The sequence below is a fragment of the Bradysia coprophila genome, chromosome II (assembly GCF_014529535.1).
Source record: "Bradysia coprophila strain Holo2 chromosome II, BU_Bcop_v1, whole genome shotgun sequence".
Taxonomy (NCBI): Eukaryota; Metazoa; Arthropoda; class Insecta; order Diptera; family Sciaridae; genus Bradysia; species Bradysia coprophila.
In genome coordinates, this window is record NC_050735.1 from 9709955 (window position 1) to 9734945 (window position 24991).

General features: G+C 35.6%; 2 protein-coding genes across 5 annotated transcripts in view; one reads left to right on the forward strand and one right to left on the reverse strand.

Annotated features, from left to right (window-relative positions):
* Positions 1-700: 700 nt before the first annotated feature.
* Positions 701-18923, forward strand: LOC119071539. Of its 2 annotated transcripts, XM_037176440.1 has the most exons (3): positions 701-770; positions 832-1708; positions 18903-18923. In XM_037176440.1, coding segments are annotated over exons 1-3 (921 nt in total). In that variant the 5' UTR covers positions 701-728; the 3' UTR covers positions 18905-18923. The 2 variants fall into 2 exon arrangements, with proteins under 2 accessions (XP_037032335.1, XP_037032325.1); XM_037176430.1 differs by lacking the exon at positions 18903-18923 and having other exon boundaries at positions 832-1769.
* A 1638-nt stretch (positions 18924-20561) lies between these two features.
* The window catches only part of LOC119071504, a 181986-nt gene continuing 177556 nt past the window's right edge, over positions 20562-24991 (reverse strand). For 2 of the 3 annotated variants that reach the window (XM_037176367.1, XM_037176385.1), the window contains 2 exons: positions 24072-24535; positions 20562-22131 (listed from right to left, as the gene is read on the reverse strand). In XM_037176367.1, coding sequence (XP_037032262.1) covers positions 21798-22131; positions 24072-24535 — 798 coding nt within the window. In that variant the 3' untranslated portion in view covers positions 20562-21797. The remainder of the gene's footprint in view (positions 22132-24071; positions 24536-24991) is intronic. The other variant, XM_037176376.1, reaches the window with a different exon arrangement.

A 24991-nucleotide genomic window follows, 5' to 3' on the forward strand; every position in this document is an offset into this window, starting at 1 on the left:
GTAGCAAATTTCGGGTAGAATTTGATTGCCCTTTACTGTAGACATTGTTAGACCAAAACAAAGGATGAGATTTTTCGCTAGCGTTAAAGTGCCTAGAAGTCTGACAGAGAAAGATTTTTCAATTTTAAATCAAAAGAAACTGAATGCCCGGAAAAGCTTAGTAAATAAATAGCAAATGCGATCTTCTTCACTGAGTACGTGTTGTGAATACCAGAAACTAATTACAATTTATCACTAAAATTCTGGTAGATTTTCGAATCAAATATCGTGTCTGTATGCAAATAAAGTATTACGACGCAGTTTGAACAACTATCGGATAGCGTTCAAAAAGTCGAAATTTTTAATTTTTATGTTTTTCTTACAAATTTTTTTAATTATTTAGTTCAACACCCGGAAGGTAAAAATTCTTGTTTCATAATTTTGGAAAACTCTGGATGACTGTAACTCCTCAAGGGATTTGGGTCCTCTTACTCCCAGGGTCAATCCAATATAAATCCAAATTACGATAGAATGGGAAATTGAACTAGAAAAGACGCTACCTGTAGTTTCTTATACTGAATGGTTTATTTCGAGCGTATACATGAGAAGAGCGTAAGTGTAATCGAGTATGTTAAAAAATTACGGACAGCTTTTATGAATGACTCCTAATCAAGCCGCAAAATATTCATCTCAAAAGATATAACTTTGTATGTTCGTGTCACATTCAAGTCAGTATTGTTTCAGTAGCAATGAAGTACGCAATATTTGTCGTGTTGTTTCCGTTATTGGAGGTGAAACAGTTTCCTAGTTTTTTTTTTGCATTGTCAAATCTTTTTCAATTCTGTCTTTTAGATAACGTACGGTTATAGCCGGGGTTGGGAAAAAGATGTGCAGAAATGTCGCGATGGTGTACACAAGGTTTTGCAAAAATTTCCAGAACCAACTTACAAAGAAGGCGAAACAATTTGGGCAGCATTTTACCAGCAAACTGAAGAGTTGAAAGTTTTGGCCAACAGTACGTCACCCATACTAAAGTCGAACGCGGTTTCTATATTGGAAACTTTGGGCTTACTTGCCAACGCTGACAGAACACCAACTAATGTTCTATATCAATTGAAAAGAGTTTATCCGGCCAAACAAAAAATTTATCGCGATATTACATCCAACTCGACGAAGTACATTGGCAACTTAAATAAGCCCATTATCGCGTCCATCGATGACATAGCAACATCAATCCTCAGCTGTTTAAAACAATTTAACCGCAGATATGCCGAAAGGAGAAGTGAGCGTTGCGAAAAAATTGATTTTAAAGGGATGGTACGAAGTGTTCGCTTGAACACAAACATAATTGCCTTCATTGATGGAATTGCCGTCCAAGACACGTTCGCTGATGAAACCTATGAAACTGTGGGAATTTTATCGCTAATCTCATGTCTCTTGTTACTGTCCGTCCATGGAACGAATGGCAATATGGGAACTGTTTTGCACAATGAGAGATGTGACATATCGCCCACACTACGCGCTTGTTTCAATGCATTGGATCCAATAGTTGACGATACCACCAAACTGATTACCAAATCATCTTTCAGTAATGTGAATGGAATAAAGCAGTTTCTAGGCGAATTTGGGAAACTAATTCCCTCGTACAATCGGTCATTAGAAAAGTTACTTGGACCGTTTGAAGGGGTTGGTATCACTGAAGCGCAAGTAAAAGCGAATTTGAAAAAATGATAATGTGGTCAGCAAAAAAAGATGTTGAGGAATTTCGCGCCGTGTCATTCACAATAACCCACAAAGTGACATCTTCCTTATACAAAATGTGTCATTTTGTCAATTATTGTGAATGACGCGGCACGAAAGTCCTAGCAGCCAAAAAAATAAATGTAAAAATATTACCTTGCCGTACAACATTTGAATATTGTTATTGTGACTAGTGGGATAAATAACAGTCATAATAGCCTTCGGCGCTGGCTATAAAAATTTACCACCTGTCCAAATAAAAATGTTCAAACAAGGAGGCAACCTACTCTTCCCTTCATTTTCGTGTCAGTCCTCAACGGTTGATCAATAATTAAAACAAAAAAATTGCAATTTAATTTTTCGTAGTTTCTTTTTGCTAAATATTTTGTTATATGACTCCTTAAGTGACGGTTTAGTGAAGCCTACCGAAATCGGACAAATTTTTCAGTGAACTTATTTTTAGGCGCTCAGAGAGTTAATTAGCCAAAAAACCATTTGCAATTTTTTTGCAAGTTCTTCTCGCATAAGTGTCGTATAATCTTCGTATTGCATTCACAACACAGTAAACGGTCTACATAGTTTACACAATTAAGCTTTAAAATATTTATTCAGCTTAAGACTGCTCTTTAGTATGTGCACTTACAACAGTTATTACTGATTATAGTAAATCTCTCGAATAATTTATTTTCGAGGCCCTAGAATCCGAAACCACTTTCAGAAAAACATATTTCGACCCAGCCCGATTCAAGAAATAATCCGGCAGCTAAAATAGCTTCAATAGATTTTTTTTGTTAAAATCTTTGTTTCGTATTGGATATTGGAGCTACAGATGCAGCCAAATCATTTCATTCTTTGATTGACTCATATCGCCGTAAGGATGAGTCCCAAACCTAATGAGACTCTATCTGCGCCAAAACTACTTGACCTCAGCTCTTCAATGATACCGGGTGGGCCATATGACCCTCTTCATCTATTAGAGATATCAATTGCGAAATTGAATTTATTACCAAGCAAAGTGTCTATTCTACTTGTTAAAAGTACTTCCCTTCTTTTGAAAACGTGACCTTTCATCTTGTGACAATTCCAGATCTGACATATTAAGCAAACACATCGCATGTCTTTTCGCATTAGCTTTTCGAAAGCTTTTGTGAGCTTCAAGCTTCTTTTGATGTCCAATGGAATGTTCCACTTTTTGAATGGAACCTCACAGAAGCTTACGAAAGCTCTTAAGAGCTTACGCAAAAATGACTTACGATGACACGGCAGAGATCCAGCAGACATTTCTTGCGAACTTATGTGCCGATGAAGTTTTGAGGTCGTGCAAGTCTGCAGCGTACTGTAGACTGTAGCTATTTAAACATTTCAAGTACGGAAACAAATTTACAGTTTCATCAAATGAATATTTATGCGTTCGGGATTCTAATTTTCTAATAAAAATACAGCAGCTGCCAAAATAGTATGCTATCAAATTGAGTGAGTTTGTGTATTTAAATAGTTTCAGTGTTTAATTATTCAGTTTCTGTATTAGTCAGCCGACTAACAAACTAACAAACTTTGAAAACAGATTTGGAAATGCGTCATTTACGTTGTCAGTCATGTATCACACATAAGTCCAAGAGTCCGTTTTAGGGAATTTTCGGCACCTTGTTAGGTACTCTGTGATTTTCGAGTAAATAAAATTCCCTAAAATAGCGCTGGTACCGCATTATTTTGGCTAGTTTATGAGTTTGCGCGACAAAAAAGATACGAATTCTGTCGAGGAGATGTGAGGAAATGGCTAAGCTCATGTTCGTTAGAAATGTTTTTTCCAAGATTAAAATAATTAATTTAGTGTTTACAGTCCAAGACTGGGCTGACCCATAATAACTTTTGCTCTTTGGCATCGAACAAAAGAAGTTTCACATTCTAGGTGTCTCTCTCTTGCCGCGAGAGTCTTGTGTTGCTACGTAAATTATAGTAAAAAAACAGATATGTGACTGTGGGTGGAATTTAGTGAATTCATTAAACGTGAAATACGTTTCAACCGGGGCCTAGTTAGCTGTGCATACCTAAAGTTTTTAATAAATATTTCGGCTCTTGCAGTACAAATTAACTAAACTCAAATATACCCTTAAGTCGGCCGTACATTTAAAGAAAATTTATTAATTTCTATTATTTCTCGAGCAAAATGTACCATTCAATTTGCACATTTATGCCATAAAAATTCCGAAACGTGTTCAATGTGTCCCATATTACTTTCTCGTTTGTCATATAAACGTCTCAATAATCGTAATTTACTGCTTCAAAAGAATTTTCATTTTGTTTCGTATTATTGTCATGGAAATTAATATTTTTCTCATAAAGTAAAATGGAATTAGGGGTAAATTGCTTTATTGTTTATCAGTGTGCGTTCGAAAGTGTAGTCGCACATGTGGTTCGGTATGTTAAATTGAAAAAAAACTTGTGAGAAGAGTATAGCAAGCATATGATCAATAAATCTATTACTTCTTGTTGTTTAAACTTTATACTCAAAAACGGGAGGAGCAGGTAAAGTTAACTTTACTTTACTGCGTCAAAACTTTACGTCAAATGATGGAAATGGTTTGTTTACCGACCTCGTTTTCGCCTCGATCAGTAAATTTCACACAAGAGGTATCATTTCCATCATTTGCCCCATTGGCAAGTATAAAACTGTTACTTACTGTAGTTTAAACTTGCACCTGCACGGTCGTATATTCCATAATAGACTATGCCAATCATATTTAACCAATGATGCCATTTTAAAGGTCATCAATAGTGGTGACTTTATCACTATTTTATTTCACCGGAATCATGCACACATTCAAATAAAAGCATTTCCGCCAAAAAAATCATTTTTTAAATTAACGGACAAAAAATTTCAGTTTTGTGGTGTCACTTACGACTATCTTCACAACAGACATGTCAAGAATTTTGTTTATCTGAATGGCAACATATTTTTGCATGTTTTCTTCACATTTTACCGACTGAATTAGCACGAAACGTTTTGCAGGGAATTTCTAGGCACATAAACTTGAGGAATTGAACACTGAATTGCATAATCGACACCAAATTGCTTTAAAAAATGAGATTTTCACAACACCCACAATGTTTGACCAAATTAATTCGTCTTTAAAATTATTTCGGAAAATTTGTCCTACATTCTGTTTAAAACAATAGAAAAAGCACACTCGGAACTATTTTCTGGACGAAATTTAAACTGAATCACTAAGTTTTACGCGAAATACTACAAATTTTCGACACAAACTTGTTTGAGATTAATAAACTGTGGCGATTTGACATTTCATCAAAACAAAATTCAGTGAATCAGTCAAAACTGGGTGAACTGAGTGAACAATACTACTGTAATTGTAAAGTGGCAAACTTAAGACCTTATGTGGAATTTGGGTGGAAAATGGCGCAAATCACATATTTCAGGAATTTATAAAGTGGAAAATCTTTCCGGTTTCAAGTTTTTTCGTCAAAAGACGAGACACGGGTATCTTTATTTTCAATTTCTAGCTACTTTATGCAAAAAAATTGAGAAAAAAAATCATTTTGGCATAGTCTATTATACAGAAAGAATTGAAGATTCGCTCGCTCTGTCAATTAGGCTTCATTACCTCTATTCTTCCGCGCTGTCACTTAGTCATAATAATCAATAAGCGAGGGAACATATCGTCGGCAAAATGACTAAAGGGCATATCTCCGATATCTCAGGAACTACTGAACCGATTTTGAAAAACTTTTTTTTCCCTGAAAGGTAGTAACAAGTTATGAATTCTGAGCTTTAAAAAAATCAGAGAAATCAGCATTTTTCGTCGCATTCTCTAAAGGCTTTTTAGTTTTTCCACAATAACATGCGAACCGTATGGCCGATTGATATCATGTCGAGCTCAAAATTCATTACTTTTGACTACCTTTCAGGGAAAAATAAAAAAATTTCAAAATCGGCTCAAATGTCTGAAAAATTTTGTTTAAAAAAAAACTGTTCTGAACCATATGGTCGGTTGACTTTACGTCGGGCTCAAAATTCATAACTTTTGACTGCCTTTCAACGAAAAAAAAGTTGATCAAAATCGGTTGAGTAGTTTCTGAGGTATTGGAGATACGCCCTTTAGTTATGTTCCCGACGATAAGAATAGCACATCCGCAATTCAGTGTTGCCATGCACACTTAAAAACGTTGATAATTCAATAAGTATGCATTTCCGAGTTGTCTTACACCTCTAAACGTTTAACTTCCTAAAATACGTATGTCTTGAGTTAAAACTTTTTCTGGTAACACTGAATTTTGGACGTCTTCAAAATTGTCCTCATCACAAAACGTTAAGGTTGTACCCATTCGGTAACGAGACTATAAACACCTGCAATTTTGCTGAAAATATTTAAAATTAAAGTCGCGTCTTTCTTACCGTCTACTTCCGTTTATCATTGAATACTCATTTCTTTTCCCATCTTGCTTTAAAATATTCTATAATAAGATGATATCATCGATGTGACATTATCTTCTTTATATTACGCTTCTTAAGCCTAAACAGTCAAATCGAATGGTTATGTATGTTTTGCATAATTTGTTCCCGAAAGCCAATTTTTCATAATTCTCCGTATTATACATTTCGCCGTCGAACAAAACATCTTCTATACCATATTCCATACATATAGCGGAACAAACACCCTCTATTCTATGTGCAAATTGTTCTTGTGCCCTGTAATGAGATTGAGATGAAGACGACATTCAGAAATCTGTAATTTTCTATCTAATATGGAATGGATGCCTTGTTTTATACATGAATTATCAAAAAAAAAGTATATTGAGATATTGATTATGTCGGATATAACAACACATACACATTATAATATATAGCTCAGCACAATGGTATCTGTCGTTTATTTAATACGGCTGAGATTAAGTTGACTAAATTTATGCATTGGATTTGTAAAATGAACAGGAAGACAATGTCGTCTCGTACATTTATTAAATATATTTTTATCGGAGATCAAGGAAATGGGCATACACATTACGGGTGAGTATAAATGCATAATATGACATATTATAGTGTCAGAATAAATGGTTTTGTTGTGCAGGCAACAGCGACGATCAATATTTTCGGCAAAAAAAAAATATTTATTTATCCTTCAATTACCAAATAGACTGAATGGAATCACTTCATCAAATCTTGATTTACTTCGATTCTATTCGTCACGTAGCGTCAGTGAAAGGTCGATGAAAAATCTTCATGCTCATTGCATTTTCGACAAAAAGAAAATCTTTTTCGCCAGTCACCGTTAGACGGTCCACTTCCAGCATCCAAAAGGGTAGATAATGCGAATGAGAAAGTATTTTCAATAGTCTGTCGAGCGGATTATATAACATCGAGCAAAAGATGGAATCGAACCAGTCGATTGCATTTCCACTCGATTTAAATTCTATGCATAATAATGTATGGGGGTCAAGGAAGTATCAAGAATTTTCAATTTAAGTTGCTTGACTAACCAATAATTTCTTTGTTGTTGCTGTCGATTGCGGATAGGAAAGTGTGAAATGGAGGTACCTAATAAATATGGTCGACTGAAACATTACAGAATCTAAGGATGTGTGAGGTCGTAGAAAATATGAATTTGTTTATTAGTTTCATTGAGATGTAGAATTAGATTTATGTGGGTGAATTCACTCCCGAACTTAAAACTCGGGATGGTCCTGTTGTATATCCCCACAAGATCTCTCATCTCTCTGGATGATAACAATCATATTTTTGACTTGAAATCAAGTATATATGCTTCCATCCATAAATCATAGATGGAGCTGGTAGCCATGATTATGACTCAGGTACTTTTTCACATTTTTTCTTCAATTTTTCAATGTCTTCCTTAATTTTCCTCAAAAAACTTAAAAAATGTAGAAAAATTCGGAGATTGTGGGAAAATTGAAAAAGTTAGGGGAAACTGTCTTCCCAAAAATAGCACATGTTGTGACGTAATTGTATGATTTGTCTTTATTTCTTAGAACTTATTACTATTAGCAGAGGATTTCTACCTTATTATGGTGAGGTGTCAACTGTTAAATGTCTAATAGCGAACCCAGGGTTCAATATCCAGGATGAAAAATTGAGTAGAGATATGCATGAACCGAAAATTTTTTATTTAAAAAATGTCTTTTTGTGACGGTTAGTGCACAACCCTACTCAATTCTGCCCGGCTTTTTCTATCGCTTAGTGATTAGAAAAAAAGAAGACATTATTGTTCCCCCAGTGTCCTTGGCATATGACATGTAAGAAGCCAAATGTTCTTGGCGAGACATGTAAACTATTTGCGTCAATTTTCGCATGAATAATGACAATTGTGACAATCGATCATCATAAAGAATATGTGCTCTGGTTGTCGAATGAAAATTAGACGAACTCGCTATGATATTCTGTAGAAATTACTATCGCACACGTGAAGGATCCTCCTTTTTCAGCCCAGCTATTCTTCTTGGTCTCTCTTAATTGTCAAGAGAAATGAAAGAATTCAAAGAGGAACAGTACTTACAACTTAGATATGAAACTGGGATTTAATGTGGGCAAAGCAGTAAGTAAATCTTTTACGTAATGTATGTGACACTGCTTTCTATGTTCGAAAAATTTGAATACCGGACTTAAGTATGTTCGATTTATTTCCGATACGCGTCGCACTCTTCGTTGCAAGTCGCCAATACCCTGAAAATATCGCGCGGTATCACTAACATTCATTTTCCTTCGTTTATTTTTCCATCATCATTTCCACAAAGGAACAGAACTAATAACGGCAAAGACCTGAGAATGCATTTCTCATGTCACAAAAGCAATAAACGAAAAAAATCGATTCTGACTTAAATTTATTGCAAATCGGAGAAATACCTTCGATTCAACGTATTTTTTCTGCCTTTGCATTTGAAAAAACATGTTTTCTTCCATCGACAGTTGAAGCAGAGCAAAAGAAAACGAAAGAATTTTCCGCTGCTTAAATTGGGGGAGCGATAATAATAGACTATTAAAATTAAAGGCGCATGTAAATCGGAATATAAAAAGGTATACGGTGTATGGTATGCATTCGTTGTTTCGTGTAACATTTTTTTTTTATTTCGCTTCCTTCGTCGTCTTCAATGGACCGAAACACGCACCACTGGAAATATATGCAAAATTGAAGAAATAAATTCTACTTCTGTGACTTGTTCAGACGTAGAAGAAGAGAAAAAAAAATAATGAAATTTAATGCGAACAAATTTACTACGTAGAGAAAAGGAGAAAGTCGAAAGAATTGAATTTACCCAGCTAATAAAGTAAAAGCAAATGCTGCAGATAGTCAACAGCAATGATATGATAACCAAGTTCCAGAGACTTGGGAAAAATAATAAATTTCAAAGATAACAAAAAGAGATGATTCATTTACATTGGTCGCCAGGGGAACACTTAAAAGGTGTGGCTACAGAAATTGTGATTTTAGTTAACCCTTTTCGCTTTGACTGCAATAATCTCCGACAAACGCAAAACTCATTCTCATCGGAAAATTTAAAAATCTTATCTTCATCAAGTTGTAGTTAAAAGAACTCTGCAGAAGTGAATTTTAATTTTCTCGAAATTAAATACGTCATTTCACTGTTGGCTAATTGTTTGATAAGTAAGTTCAACTTGTGACGAAAACAGATTACAACGAAAACTTGGAGAGTTTGTAAATCGTAGAAAATTAGACGATGTCGGGGTTACACCAAGCGGAGATTGTACATTGTTGATAAGATTAGCTTTTTATGGGTCGTTTTGTATCGTTTGCAAAGTTTTAAACACCCCACAAAGAAAACCATTTAATTCGTCATGGCATCTCCTGAAGGAAAAAAAATTGAATATTTGGGTGAAGTTGGTTGGTAGATTAAACGGTGAGAAATGTTGAAGATGCCGAATACAGTGTATGGAAATAATGCGTACTCTTCTGGAATGTAACTGTTTTAGAATGGAATAACTGAAAAATCTTTTCTAGATCTAGGAAGGAAGTTAGAAACGAGTTTAAGTATCACTCAAGTCCTTCCGATATGTGGGCTGCAATACCGAAGCCGATCACAGATATTTTTACGAGATTTTTAAGTGGCTGAACATTGTTTTTGGGTAAGATGCAACGTGGGCTTGTTAGGAGGGCTCAAAGGTCGTTACTCGGCCCTAAGTGTTTTTTTGTACATAAATCGAGTAAATCTCATCCGATTTTGCTAGATTTAGTTTTTTATGGAAGGTAATTGAATACCGAAAAGAACGTGGCGAAAAAAGTTTCAAATTTGGGCCCTTAGACTAAGACTGGTACTCGGCCCTAAGTATTTTTTGCACATAAGTCGTGATGGCTCGTTTATCTTACGGGTGCATGACTAGAAACCGTCAATTTCCGTTTGCTTACTTTAAATGTCAGAATGTGATAAGATTCTTCGTGTTTACTTAACTGCCTTATATTAGGGAACGCCAGATTTTCTGAACAGAGAATCCAAACGAAAACGGAAAGGGCTATGTTGACGACCAATTGAAAATAGTTAAATTCTAACTGCAAGGATTTTAATCAAACAAGATCCCATTGTGTAGCGCATGATCTCAGGAGTCCGGTAAACTAATTGTTTTCTCAATCAGGCCAACATTGCCCGAGCGATAATACTTTTTCATGACTTGGGCATAAATTTCGGAATTTTTCTCGTAATTTAGGCCCACAGCATGAAAAGTTGTATACGCATCTGTTGTGGACGGTTTATTTTAGGCACTTTTAGGCATCAATATTGTAAAACACTGTGCTCCAGTGCTCTTGTTGATACCTTTTGTTGCTGAATGATTTGTTAGTTATTTGTTAATTTTTGTAAGTGCTATTGTCGTGATGGTTAAATTATTAAATTTTTCATAAACCTTCAGCGAGGGCGCCAGCTCTCACACATGGCTGATTTTTCTTTACTTTCGCCCCTTGTCATTCAATGTACTATAGTTTAATTAAAATCTTTGTAATCAGAAATAAAGGTGTCGGGGAATCTCGCACACGCGATCATAGTATGCGTCCTTTTACGACATGTAACGAAAAGTCATGACTGTGCGAGATTCACCAGTTAGAGGTGAATCTCGCAAACCATGAATTTGTGTGGTGTGCGAGATTACCCTACCCCGAAATAAATTATTTTCAATGAGTCTGTCAAAGCAGCCCTGTCCGTTTGCGTTATTGTTTGTGTTTTCGATTGGATTTTCTGTTCAGATAATCTGACGTTCCCTATCCTACTATATCAATGGATGTACCAAAGCATATAACTATCAGTTGTTTTTAATTTCCGAAAAAAAGTCAGCCAAGCATACAATTGTTCGGACGTCAACATCTTTTTTTCTCTACATAGATAGTGTGAGACAAAGTTTGCTTATAACATCTGTACGCTGGCGGTTTTCCACAGTCATGTACCAGTTGCGCTCCGGCTAACTTGAAGGTACTTTTCTTCTCGGAACGAAATAACGGTCGCGGTTATCAACCTAGTTTATAACAAAAAAAAACCTTGAGAAAAGTTCAGCTATACAAAATGAGCAAGGTAAAAGTAATCACCGTGAGACACTCCGACGGAAGATCGCGGGCAATTCCTCTCAATTTGGACGACAATCTCACAGCCATTCGTAAAAAACTCATACTGTCTGGCATCATGAGTGAATCTGATGCTTTTATATACGTGGAGAGCAAGTGTGAGACCGACACCCCAGAAGACGCATACCAGAGAAGTCAAGGATCTACATTCGATAAGAGCAGTGAAGAAGATTTTACACTTGGTCCGTTTTTGGATGGGCAAACCGTGTTGAAAATTGGAATCTCATTTAAGCCATTCGATACCGATAGGGATGTGATCGATTATACGATGCTGAACGACAAACAGAAAATTGTGTTCCTGACCACTGGCATTTCAAACATAAATGTGTTCAACGGTATGAGCGTCGAAGAAGATTCATCGGGGAAGGGGAAACTGGTCCGAAAATTTCGAAGACCGTACACACTTACTAGTGGATCCCGTCTGTACGATATCAAGTCTCCAAGAGAATTTGACTTCGAATCGTTGCTGACATTCTCCGAAGAATCGCATACGATGCAAACTAGCGGAGTAAGCAGTACAGCTATTTCGTTAACAACACCATGGGTGAGTGCTAAGGCAAGCTATGAAGAAGCAAAGAAAAATTCATCGTCCAGCAGCACAGTGCGAACATACCTTACTGAACGTCGTGTTTGCAACAAAATTGTTATATCCATCGATGCGAAGCAGATGACCCCTAACGACAAATTTGTTAAGGAAGTTAAAGCAGCATTTGAAAGAAAACTTGGAGTTGATAAGTATGAGGCGTTGGTTGGAGTATTGAATGAGTGGGGATGGTATGTACCACTGGAGTTCACTTTGGGTAGCGCTCTTTATGCCACTAAAGAAACTAATACATCTTCCTTCGAACAAGCCAAAGAGGAAAGCAATAAGTTTAATGTCAGTTTCAAGGTCGAAGTTGCAGGATATGGTGGGGGTGCTGATCACGACCAAGATAATTCATCCGGATCGAAGGACACCGATACGTCAACAGATGAACACATGACTTTCCATCAAATTGGTGGACGTGCAATCGGTCAAGACGATTTAACTAGCTGGAGTGACTCGCTCAACGACGCAAGAACTTGGAATGTTATCAGCTATAAGAAACTTTACCCAACTTTGATGCTTCTTATGGATGATGAAAGTGAAATATTCAATGAATTCTGGCAAATATTGATGGATTTTAACAGCTTTCGGGAGGTGAAAAATCTTCAAAAATTCATCAGTACTAGTGGCTATGCGTTTCAAATAGCCAAGATTGTGGCTTCCAGAGATGAGTTGGATTATTCGACGATAAATAATGGGAAGAAGCGGGAATATCTGAGCGGTAAGATGTCGAAAATAAATGTGTTCAAAGGTCTAAGCATGGAAGCTGATTCATCGGGCAGTGCGAAATTGGTGCGAAAATTCCACAGACTGTACAAACTTCGTGATGGATCCCTTCCACGTGAGATTAAGCCAAAGAAAGATTTCGATTTTAATCCACAAGTGGCAACTACCTTAGCAGAACATTGGTTGCATACCAGCGGTGTGCCGGATTACGATTACATCAAATGCTTAGTGAACGGTGGAGATCAGCTATACTTTACAATGCGCTATGATGGCAACAAAATTATTTTATTTATCGATCCGAGGGATATGGTTCCCGATGACGAATTTGTCAATGTAGTTAAGGCAGCCATAACCGAAAAGTTTCCTGGCATTGAACGGTATGAGGCATTGATCAAAGTTTTAAACGAGTGGGGTTGGTATGTACCAGTTCAGATCACTTTGGGCGGTACTATTTACGCTACGGATAGTAAAACATTTAAGGGTGGCGTTGTTATTCACGACGATGAAATAAAGAATCTTCGCAAAGTTTTCGAAGATAAAATTGAAAAATTTAAGTCAGCGGGAGAAAGTAAAGAGAAAGAAGTGGTTTTGTACAAAATGGGTGGAGCTGTCATCGGTAAGGACGATTTCTACGACTGGAGAAATTTACTAGAAAATGCAAGAACTTGGGAAATTATCACATATTCACAAGTTTGGCCAAGTCTGCTGCTTCTTCGCAACGACTACAATGACATAATGAAAGAATGTTCACGGTTATTGATAGCACACGGAAATGATACGAAGACGGATTCAATTCTAAAATACTTCCCACCCATGGATTACGCGTATCAAATGCAAAATTTGGACGAACGTCGAATTTACGCGTACATAATCCCAAGTGCATAAACGTAAATCCTCAGCGGATCACACGGCGTTCGTAGTTCTAGTATGGGTTTTGTTCTATTTTTCGAAAAAGTTTTTTATGCAAATTATAGTAGGTGTAGGGTCCCGTGTGTGTTCATCAAAGGAATATAAAATTAGAAAATAAACTTTGTTGCGACATAGAATTCATTTCATTTGACTTTGTCTTAAAATGATAACGAAACACACTAACAGCTACATACACAGTGTTAAATATAGGTTCTTATCGGGGGTCACGAAGGTGAAGTTGATCAGCGTGATGAACGCGAATAAAAACCAAGAATCACCATATAAGTATGGTCTAGAATGGTTCCTTTTTTCAACATGTCTCGTGCCTATTCTTTTGCTGTGTGCCAAGGTGACATGGTGTTTCAAAGCTAATCACTACCGAGCACTAAAAAACAATTCATTTCGGCGGAGGCGCACACACATTCAAATAAACGCGTTTTTACGCCGAAAAAAAAACATTTACAAATCATACGAGCAACGCACTCCAAAACAGCACAAGGTCAAAACAAAATTTAAATAAGAGAAACGCACAATAAGTGCGTTGACGCAGTCGTCAAAAATTCTAGCATAAATTCAGTTTTTTGATATTGGCCATAAAAAATCAGTTATTGGGCTTGTGCCTGTTGTTGGAGTATGTTGACTTGAACAATAATATTTCCCTTTAAACTGAAGGCTTCTTTTTTTGACTAACTGTTTTCATTCAAAATTGGAATGCTTTCGAGATTTTTTTTGTGTTTGTGCGAGATAAGTTTATTTTTCTAGGTCATATTCTATAATTAAATAAAGCTTATAATTAATTGAATGTTTGTCTTGCATAATCGCTGATGGAGAACACATTCAAAAGGTCAACTCGACTTCACTTTCTGACTTATCTCTTGCCAAAAATTACAAACAATCTTGCAAACTGTTTCCCCCAGTTCTGATAAATAACGTATAACGGATAGTCGAAGATATTAGGCATGAGGGAGACCACGAAATAAATATGAAAATATACAGCACATCACTGCTATGACATGATATATGTATAAAGTATATAAAACCCTGAACCCAGAATGCAAACCATCGATATGGATCAGATAAATTACGGATCCCCGACTTGCAGGTGAATTCATTTTTGTAATCATCATATTTTCTTGTGCTTTATGTTGGTGCACCTGCCATCATTCAATAGTTCGGTATTTTTATCGTTGCGGATTGGCAACGGACTATTCGCACATACTCGACGTTCGAAACGGCACATCTACGAATAAATTAACACAATCGGTTAGAAACGAAGGTCTAACAAAGAGTCCATTAAACACGGGTCGAAGCACGGACTACACTCCTTTTCAATCTTTAATTCTTAAAAACTCTCGCGGTTAAAATAAGAAACCAGAAATGAAACTCAAAAGTTAACGTAACAAACCACAGAGTTTATATGCTCTTCCCTTTCCCAATTCACATTGAGTGATTGCAGAAGACAAATTCCTGTTTCGACCTCAGGTACCAGCAGCGGTTTTAGGCTAGCGTGATCCAGCCATCTTGCTTCTACTGGCCCCTTACACATACACAATACAGCTGTAGACTTCAACATTGAGCAAGTGGTTGAAAGTATGTGAGAAACTTGCCCGCAGTAGATGGAAATGAGGTGAAATATTTATGTGAGACTGCTATGAAGCACCCGAAATCGCAAGTTTTCAACTATCTAACATACAAATCAGCAAATTGCAATCGCAGAGATTTCGACTGTTGTTGCTTTATTAGATAGGTATTGACCGTATAAATCAGAGAAAAAAAGTTTATGAAATTCGGTTCACCGGAACGTGAGTTAAGGTTTCTTGGAGTGAGGTCAAATCCGACTTCTCGGTCATACAGTGAAGGTGGTGTTTTTTGTCATCACCGAAATTCATGTCTTCGAGCTTTCGTAATTTCACTATGTGCACTATGAATACTTTCATTAAAATTGCTCATGGGCAATAATTTCAAGTAAGTAATAGAGTTACGGAAGCATTATGGCAACGGACATATGCATATAAGGGTTATAGGGTTGTACGGACGTGTTAAGACTACAGACGGATTGGGGTTACGGGCGCACTAGGGTCACATACGAAATAGATTTTCGGGTCGTACAGGGCTCAGTCGCAGCAAACGCACCGACTGTTCTGACGGCTTGTTTAATGTTGGGAGTTGAGATTGTACTAAGATTCCATTGGATTTACCAACCACTCGGTTTAATACGAACGTATAACGCTGATGGCAATTTCCTCCCCTTGCACCCGGGTACAACACAACAAAAAAAAACGTAAATTTATTGAGTGAGAGTAATTACTAATTTACATATTTTTAATTAAAAGAAAAATTGAAGAAAAAATAACTTTTCTGGTTGTACGAATGTATATTTCGCGGGTGCAGGACGGTTTTTTCTGTTATTTAGTAAGAAAAATTCCAAAAGTGTTAATTGCTGGAATTAAAGAAACATTCAAAGAATAAAAGAAAGGTCCCCCTAGCATTTAAAAAAGTGTTGCTGAACACAAAAAAACAAGAGAAATAGAACAACAATCATCGATCATTCCATTTTATTATACCGTCAGTACAGTTGTGTAGAGTGTACCCTTTAAATTTGCTTCACAATGAAATTATGTGCATACGAATGTGGGGTGGGCTCGATATCTCGATAAAGGCAGCATAATAATAACGAAGTAGAAAAAAAGGTTAAACCTATTACTATTTTACAATGTTTTTCTCTCCCATATTGATGGAATCTTTATCCCTCTCAATGTTTTTATCCAAATCTATAAAATTTATATTATTTATTTATCTCATCCGAACCTGTATTATCGGCTACATCATTTATGTGTGCGGGCATAAGGAAAATTCAACATCACTGCAAATATGCTACATGGTTGTGGATATCTAGAAAATTACATTTTATTTAACCGCACATTGTTTTCAATCCCCTTTTCGACCTCCCGAAACATTGCATTAAATAACTCCATTTAGAGGCTAAAGGTTCCAATAAAAAATGATAATAGTCCGGAAAAGAAGTACATAAAACTCGGACAATCTCATTAGACTTTTAAATTGTTATGTTTATCCATATATATGCCCAGCATCACGATACAGATTCTGCAGCTAGACAAGACTCGATGTATACTTACGAAAGAAATTGTAATATTATCATCATCATCCTCTTGACCCTTACAACCGCATACGCGTACGTTTAAATAGTGCTTTATGCATTGTGGAAATCATACGCTTCGACCGTATAGATATCTAAGAAGTGGATCTGTTCACCGTTCAAGTATAATACACCAATTTTCATGGTCATACAATAAAATTTTATTTCTCGTAAAGTTCGATATTCATCGCAATCATTTGGCGTATGTTGTGTTTTATGATGACAGTACTTTCACAACTGAAATGAATACAGCACCGTTGGTTGTCGAAATTTACATTGACGCTTGAGTATTTTTTTTTATTCACGGTTGAAGCACGGGTAGCTCAGTAATTAGCATGCCATTCTCTTAGACGGCACGGATAACGGACTAATTAACATTTTGACATGAATGTTTCGTTGTCTGTTGCTTTAATCACACAGGTGAATCTCATACGAACACTATTGGTTCTGGAAATTTGAATTGACGTGTGAGTTTATAAACTCTTGAGGCACGTGCAATTAACTCTATCAGTGTTTCAGTAAGGTTTTTTTGTTTGTTTTTTGCGTTATAAACCAATTTGCACAGGTGTAATTAGTCGAAATTTCTTTTCAGTTGATACGCTTTTAGCCCCATTATTGAGACAGTTCATACCGTTTCAGGTTTCATCTGCTGAAAAGAAACGGATAATCGTCTGCTATCGATAGTAACGAAAAAACTGACTTATGTTACATGTGGTTTTTAAGAGTAAAATGAACGTTATAACAAATGAAGTAATAGACTTTGCCATAAATGAAGACTATACTTTAAACAATAGAAGTAACAGATTTAAAGATTGTATGACGATATAGAACGATGTCCGACGACATTTTAAGTCCTTAAGAGGCATCGGTACTTTTCTGAAAAGCATACATTAGGGCGATTTTTAAATAGTGGATTTTAGTTTACTTTTGTTGATATCTTTCCATCAGAAGAATTTTTGAAATGTACGACCGCAATTCCGACCACGAATGTGGTAGCTTTCAACAGAAAATACATTTGACTGTAGCAGTTTGACCGGCTCTGAGAAACGTGAGCAGTTTATGAAAATTTCGTTAAACTGCTCACTTTTCTCAGAGCTAGTGAAACGACAACAACCAAAACTAATTTTTATTTAAAGCTAACAGATTCGTGGTCGGAATTGCGGTCGTACATTTTTGAAAAAGGACTCTGATGGAAAGATATCATTAAAAATGAAATATGAGGCACACAAATGTAGGCTACAATTTTAGCTAGGTACCGGTGCCTCTTAAGGTTTATAAACTTTTGGAGGGTTTCTATGAAGGTATGCATACTGTTTATATATCCAACATCGAAGAAAATAGATGTTAAGAGGGCAGACTAGGTGTGAAGTAGGCTATATATTGAAAAATTGGTTTTAAAATTAATGTAGACCATTTAATGAAAATCTGTTCCAGCAATTAGATGAGCAATATGTTTATCTATCTCTAAAAAATGAAAAACGATTTACAATAAGCAACAGTTGGAAGAAAACCGATTTCCAAAAAAATATTGCATAGCCTAACTTTAAGCGACGTTCATATTTTGGAAATCGGTTTTCTTCCAACTGTTGCTTATTGTAAATCGTTTTTCATTTTTTAGAGATAGATAAACATATTGCTCATCTAATTGCTGGAACAGATTTTCATTAAATGGTCTACATTAATTTTAAAACCAATTTTTCAATATATAGCCTACTTCACACCTAGTCTGCCCTCTTAAAATGAAGGGTTTATCGGTCCTAAATGATGAATTTAAAAATATTTTCTTACTGAAACATCTCTCGTGCCGGTCGTGTTGAAAATTTGAATTGTCTTGCACGATAGTCCTTTCATTAGCAGCAACATTAGCAGCAAAATTTGCTTGACTCTTCTTACTGACGAAGATCAATTTTAAGGCTTACAGCTAATTTACGTACTGATGGAAACAGTTATTTTCAAACTTATTTGCTGATTTCTTGATTGAGCCAAAAGTGAGGTCAGTTTTTAAAGAACGACTTTGTGACTGTGACTTTGTGATACCTACAGAAGACAATACCAATGGTTGACTTACTCACACATCGTCGCAAAATGGTTCATGACACGAATGAGAAGTAAAAAGTGTATGGAAGCATTTGGTCGTTGTTTCACCAAAACCTTAGTTTTCCAGAATGTTCTCTAAAATGTATGCCAATCCAAGATATAAATGTTCGGCATGGATGAAATAGTTATTTATTTATTAACCTTCTCCGATGTAATGCTTCACAGAGTGGTGCAATGGAAAAAAAAACTTTGTTATTGATGTTGCAAAAACCTTTTTTTATTCAATAAAACCCCGTAGAACTTAATCAAGAAAGAATACTAAATTTAAAGAAAGGAAAACATTAAACTTAGCATAATTTACTGAGTAAATGATAAAGTGTTATTTTAGATTAACATAAATTCACTTCAAATATTTTCGGGCTTAAATTTATTGTAACTTCGTTCTAAACCACATAAAATATTAAAAAAAACTTATAATCACTTAATTCGTCTGCGGAGTTTTTGATTTTAGTTTGCTTTTGCCGAAATCGAAATGAAAAATAATTGTTGTTTTACAGGCGGAGTTTCATTTGTTTTTACAATAAAGTAGTACGACCGCATATCGTTTTTTTGCTGAATATAAAAAGTATAAAAAAATACGAAAATTAAGTAAAATTTAAGAAAAAAAACCACTCGAACGCAAAAGGAATGACAAAAATGACATTAACCCTAACCGAGAAGTACCTGAGAAAGGAACATTAAACGAAGTCTGAAAATCTATCTAGTTTCTCCAGATGTGAACAGTAAATGTTACGAAAATTCCGAAATTATTTATTGAAAAATATTTCCTTCTCGTCGGGGAACGAATGAGTCAACACATTAATAATATGGAGGAGAAAATTACCATTGGACAAACCATCCAGAAACGATGAACAAAATATTGATGACAATGTTGGATCTCAGTGAATGTAAGGGATTCTACAGATCCAACTTGAAGAAAAGTTCATTATTTCAATATTTTTTTGGAAGGTAATGTTTAGTGGTGTAAGAACCCACAGTCAGAACGTTGGAACAATAGACGTTAATTCTTTTGAATTTTGAATATGGTCCTCGGAATATTAAACCTGAAATTAGCGTCAAGGTAACAAAATCCGGTTTCGAAGAACTAAGTTATTTTTCTGGTTCAGATCAATCTTGATCCTAATCTTCATTTGGGCTTTCCGCTAAAAAATTTAATTCTAGAGCTTTATAATGCTTTCAATTGACTTATTAAATGGAATATTCAAAATGAAAGGTGACAAAGGGTAAGCATACCCAGCGTCGAATTTCTCACACTCAGAATATTCTCATATCATAGGAGTGCGTTGAATTAGACTTTCCGATTCATTCGAGATTTTTCACCCAAAATTTTGCAGTGAACCTACCACGTACTGAATAGATTTCATCCTCCAAATCGAGTTCTCTGTCAGTTTTAATGGAAGCTACTATTGACGAAGAAGGTTCCGTTTTTAATTTTTACCGTCGATAAGGTAAGAGCGTATCCTTTCTCAAGTGTGTAGAATTTGATTAACTCTACTCCGCCTGTAGTTTTAGAGTTTTTTTTTTATCTTGCACTTAAAACGTTCAACAAATGAAGAAATAATTTTCCAATTTTCCTCTGTAATTATTCGATCGAATCAATCGAATTGATTTTTATCAAAATAAATTCTATTTTAAGTAAAAATTGTCTCTTCATTTAAAATATAAATTTTTCTTTTTAATCCTATTAATATAATAGAAGGTAAAATATTCGATATAATGGGATATATAATCTTCCAATTCTCTTACGAATCATTTATTAAATAAATTTTTCTGTTTTATTTCTATGTCAAATAGAGTCATATTTATCAAAAGAAGTCTCCGTTTCAATCTTTTGTTTTCAATGAAATTTCAAAATTCTTTACTTCTCTCGAAATAAAAAATAAATTGCGAGCCCACAGTAACCGTCAGTGAAATGTAGACTTGAATTTGATTCAACTGTTTTTGAAACAAACCTCAGACAAATTTCAAATAAATGAAACCGTTCACAAGAGTGGCTTAAACAAATACATGTCCAAATTTTACTGACGTCAACTATATTTCACTCTTCAAAAAATCTATGTTATTGCATTTATGACTGATGATACGCCATTGCATTAATAGTTCAATACATACCACTTTCCATTTTAAAGTACGTTGATCCGAATTCAATTTCTGTTTCTCCTTACTTCAGGCACTTACGTCATCAAAACTATTTTAACATTTTCTTCTAAATAATATTTCAATGTTAGTCATAGAATCCACTAGTCTATAAGCATATAAACGATATTATCCTTTCATAAACGGGTACCGAATAAGGCTACATATAACAATTCAATCTGCTACTTCTTTTGTTTAGCTTGTATTTTAACAGTTGATCATCCGTTTATAAAAGGTTAAGTAACCGAAATAACATAAAGAAAAATCATTTTCAAGTCTTAATCAATGTACTACTCAAATAAGATATGATAATTACTTTGCGCTATAAATATTGTCTTTGACGCATGGTATCCACCATCTGAACGTCTTTTATCATCGGACCAACAGACTGTCCTCGGGTTTAACACTTTAACGAGTGTTTTACGATGAGTCAACATCAATGTAATTATCTTAAGTTGATCTCCCCATTATGACGTGACAAAATGCACTGTTGGTCACGCTTTTTATCATTTCTTTTTATTTGTCGCTTTCCACGTTGAATTTATAGAAAATTTTCATTTCGATAATCGATAAATTGCTTTATTTAATTAAATATACTTCACATTGTCAAGAATGCTTTGCCATGCAAAGTTGCAAGCAATCACTGATTTGTACGAAGACATCAATATGAAGTTTAATAACAAAGAAAATTTTGTTGTCTATGGATCTTGACTTAAATAAATATTATAACGAAGTCATAAAAGTATTCGTGGAAAAGTAATGATAAATCAAAATTATATAAACACTGACTCACTTGTGCGTTGCGTGTACGCATCGTCGCCCGCTTCACAAAGAGCCTGAAATAAAACGCATCCATGTCGGTCACCACCACCATTTAAATCGGCGGTGGACCTTTAACATATCGCAATTGCGGTGTAAAACTCATCGAAAAATTATTGACGGCATCACAACAATTCGGTTCCAGGCAACAAATAGCACATATTAATGCCACCAGGGCCACTTGAACGGGTACCGCATATTTCGCTAAACGCCATGCCCATTTCTTCGGATCCTTTTCGCCTTTTTCCAATTCGTCATTGGGATCGTCTGGGTCCGGTTCGGGTGATGGTATTCGCGTTGCTGGTGACATTGCCAATGGTGACGGTTTGTGGGCGGATGCTGTTGGGGAAATGTTTAGTCCGCTGCTGCGACGGCGAGGTTTGCGTTTGCTGTTGGAACAGTAGAGGAGTTAGTAGATGGAATTTGGCAATTTTTGAATTCCGACTATTACAACCAATTCGAAAATTTTATATCTAATTTTCAACTGTAGATCAGTCAAATACAGAGCCAAAGTGAACGAAAGTCACCCCTGCCATTTATTTTCTATCGGAATTAAAAATGAAACGAAAAGACACCGCACAGATTAAATCCAATTAGTTTCAATGGCAATGAATATTAATTAGTTCAACGAAATGCCAATACCATTTAGATAAATCTATAAATTTACGGTCCCCTAATTGACAACATAAATTTTTTAAGAAGGTTGGTTCCATTGAGAAAAACGAAAAAAAAATAATTTGCATTTTAATGAACGCAGGTAAAGTGTGCCATGCAATAGGTCCAGATCAATTGTTTTTGTATTATAAATGTTTTTCCTGAGGGGATATTTCGTTGAAGGGTAGATAAATTGATAGACCAGTCACGGAGTATTGCCTATGCCATATTATTACACTAACCGACAAGAGAAGCATTTTATTCTAAAACGTTTATTTTTTAGCCCTTCAAGGGCTAGTGTACATCTCGGCCGTTTTAAATTAAAGTTATGTTGAAAGGAGAGTAGTGCCTAGCCGTCACTAATTTTTAAATTTTCAAATTTTTCTTTTTGCCTAGCGCGGCCAATTTTTCAGGAAAATTTTTGTTTTTTTTTTTTTTTTTTTGTTTAGGTGCAGAGCGCTGACTCTCGTAAATTTGAGAATTCGTAACTTGACAGTTGAATCCTGACCTGTGTTAATAACGAGTCTATTACTTCAATCGATCAAAGTTTTTTCAATCGATTGTTTTCAAATCTTGTACTTCAATTTTTTTAACATACATTTTACTGTGTAAAGGACCATATTACCAAGAGCTTGTCATTATTTTTCTTGCTTTCAATAACAGATGAAAAGTATCTGGCAGGTTAAATATAATATCTTGGGAATAACTGTCAAGTGGCGAATTCTTAAATTCACGAGAATCGGAGCCGAAAGCAAAAGTCGTGAAACAAAAAGTGGCATGTATTGTATAATTGCATTGTCGATCATTTTTATAATTCATTTTGTTTATTATTTCAGTTCACTGCTCTTTTTATTTAAACTGTTTGAATATGTCCATTGTGGACACATAGGTATGGCCTATTTTTGAAAAATTAATTTGCCAAATTTGTAAGAAGTTTCCATTTGCTCAAATTCGCTAAATTTTTTAATCAAAATTATGGTAATTCTTAGCAAATTCTGAGAAATTTTAGAAAATTTAGAAAAATTTCTCGAATTCATAAAATCAATTTTCTCAAAAAACCGGCCCTGATGCACTGATATTTGAGCTCAGAATATAGCCATTATGTCTGTGACTGGCTAGTGGATAACGAAGTATTTTCACAATCCTTCTCCACACGAATAAATTTTGGCAAAAAAAAATCGCCCATGACCAATGAACCGAACCGTAAAACCACTCGCTGTCGAGCAACTTGTCCAATAAAAACAAATCAAATCAACTTTATCCCTCGACAGACCTAATGATCAACGCATTATAATTGAGTTAAAGAAATGGCTTATACATAGCTGCAACTACGCGGTATACGTTTCCCTTCAACGAAAAAAATAAATGCAGGGACTGTATTACACTCGTAAATAGACCCATCCCTCTCAAGGAAACAAGCTATAAAATTTGTGAACATAACATATAATGCGGTTTTATGAGCGCGTTTTAATGTTTAATTATGACTTTTGCGTACGAAACTTTCCGAATAAGTTTGAGGACATGGAACAGAGAAAAGATGTAAAATGTTTGCGTGATGTTTAATTACATTTACAGCTTTTTCTTGAGCTGTGAACTTAATTCGGGAGTTTTTCGAGATGGAGAAAATAAACAAACGTTTTACTGTCTACTCGGGTAATTCGGGAATTAAACTTACCTTTGCACAAATCGCTTTGGCTGCTTAACTTTAAGTACTTGCACCGATTGTTGTGCTGATAACGTTGCAAATTCACCGTCTACATTCGTCGCAGACATTTCCGTTTGAGCGTCCTGCATCTGACCTCTGACCCCATACTGATTTTGATTCTGCGTAGCAGCTGTCTGCACAATCAATGCTCGACACGTATCCTGTAACGATCTCAAATCGGCTTCGGCTGCTTCCATTCGCTGAGAAATGGAAATGATTGCTGCACTACCAGGTGCTAATGCCGATTCCAATTGTCTGGCCAAACGACGCAGCACATTCAAATGGCGTTCACGTTCGGATACACTGTAATCTGAACTGCCGCCACCATCAGACATACCGGAGTCTGATAGAGAACCGTTTGATGTTGATTTCAAATTGAATGCAGTAGCGGCTGTAGCCGTAGTTAGATGAATGTTTTTCGTCTGCTCTGCAATCTGGAAATATAGTAATGGAAAAGGTGTAAGTCATGGTAACCAATCAAACAGAACGTAAACGTTGTAAAGGTGAAACATTTTGCACCGCCGGCCGTGCACCAAAAAGGGTCTGAGTTGAATTTAATTCTTATTTTTTACTTCGGTTATTGATTTGCCCGAGAAGTGTTCAACGTGACTGGCAAATAAAACGACGATTTGGTTTTTTTTAGAGAGAAATGGTAATAGTATCTTAGGTGTGGCATTGAATGTTCAATATCATTTTTTGAAACAAAATCTAGAAGAGGAAAATCGATTTTCTTTAGGTCGTTCTTTCAATTTGGAGTGTGCCTTTGTAGATAATAAATCAAGCTCAACATGAAATTCCTTTTTTTATTGCATTTCTACGGTCTTTTTGTCTGGTGAATGGCATGTGTAGGCGGAATATTATATATACACAGCCAGTGAAAGGTGTCATTT

What these genes read in the sequence shown, in the direction of transcription:
- LOC119071539 (XM_037176440.1), top strand. Translation starts at nt 729, where the DNA reads ATGAAGTACGCAATATTTGTCGTGTTGTTTCCGTTATTGGAG. An exon ending in TGTTGTTTCCGTTATTGGAG is followed by an intron (nt 771 to 831) that starts GTGAAACAGTTT and finishes TCTGTCTTTTAG; the next exon opens with ATAACGTACGGTTATAGCCG.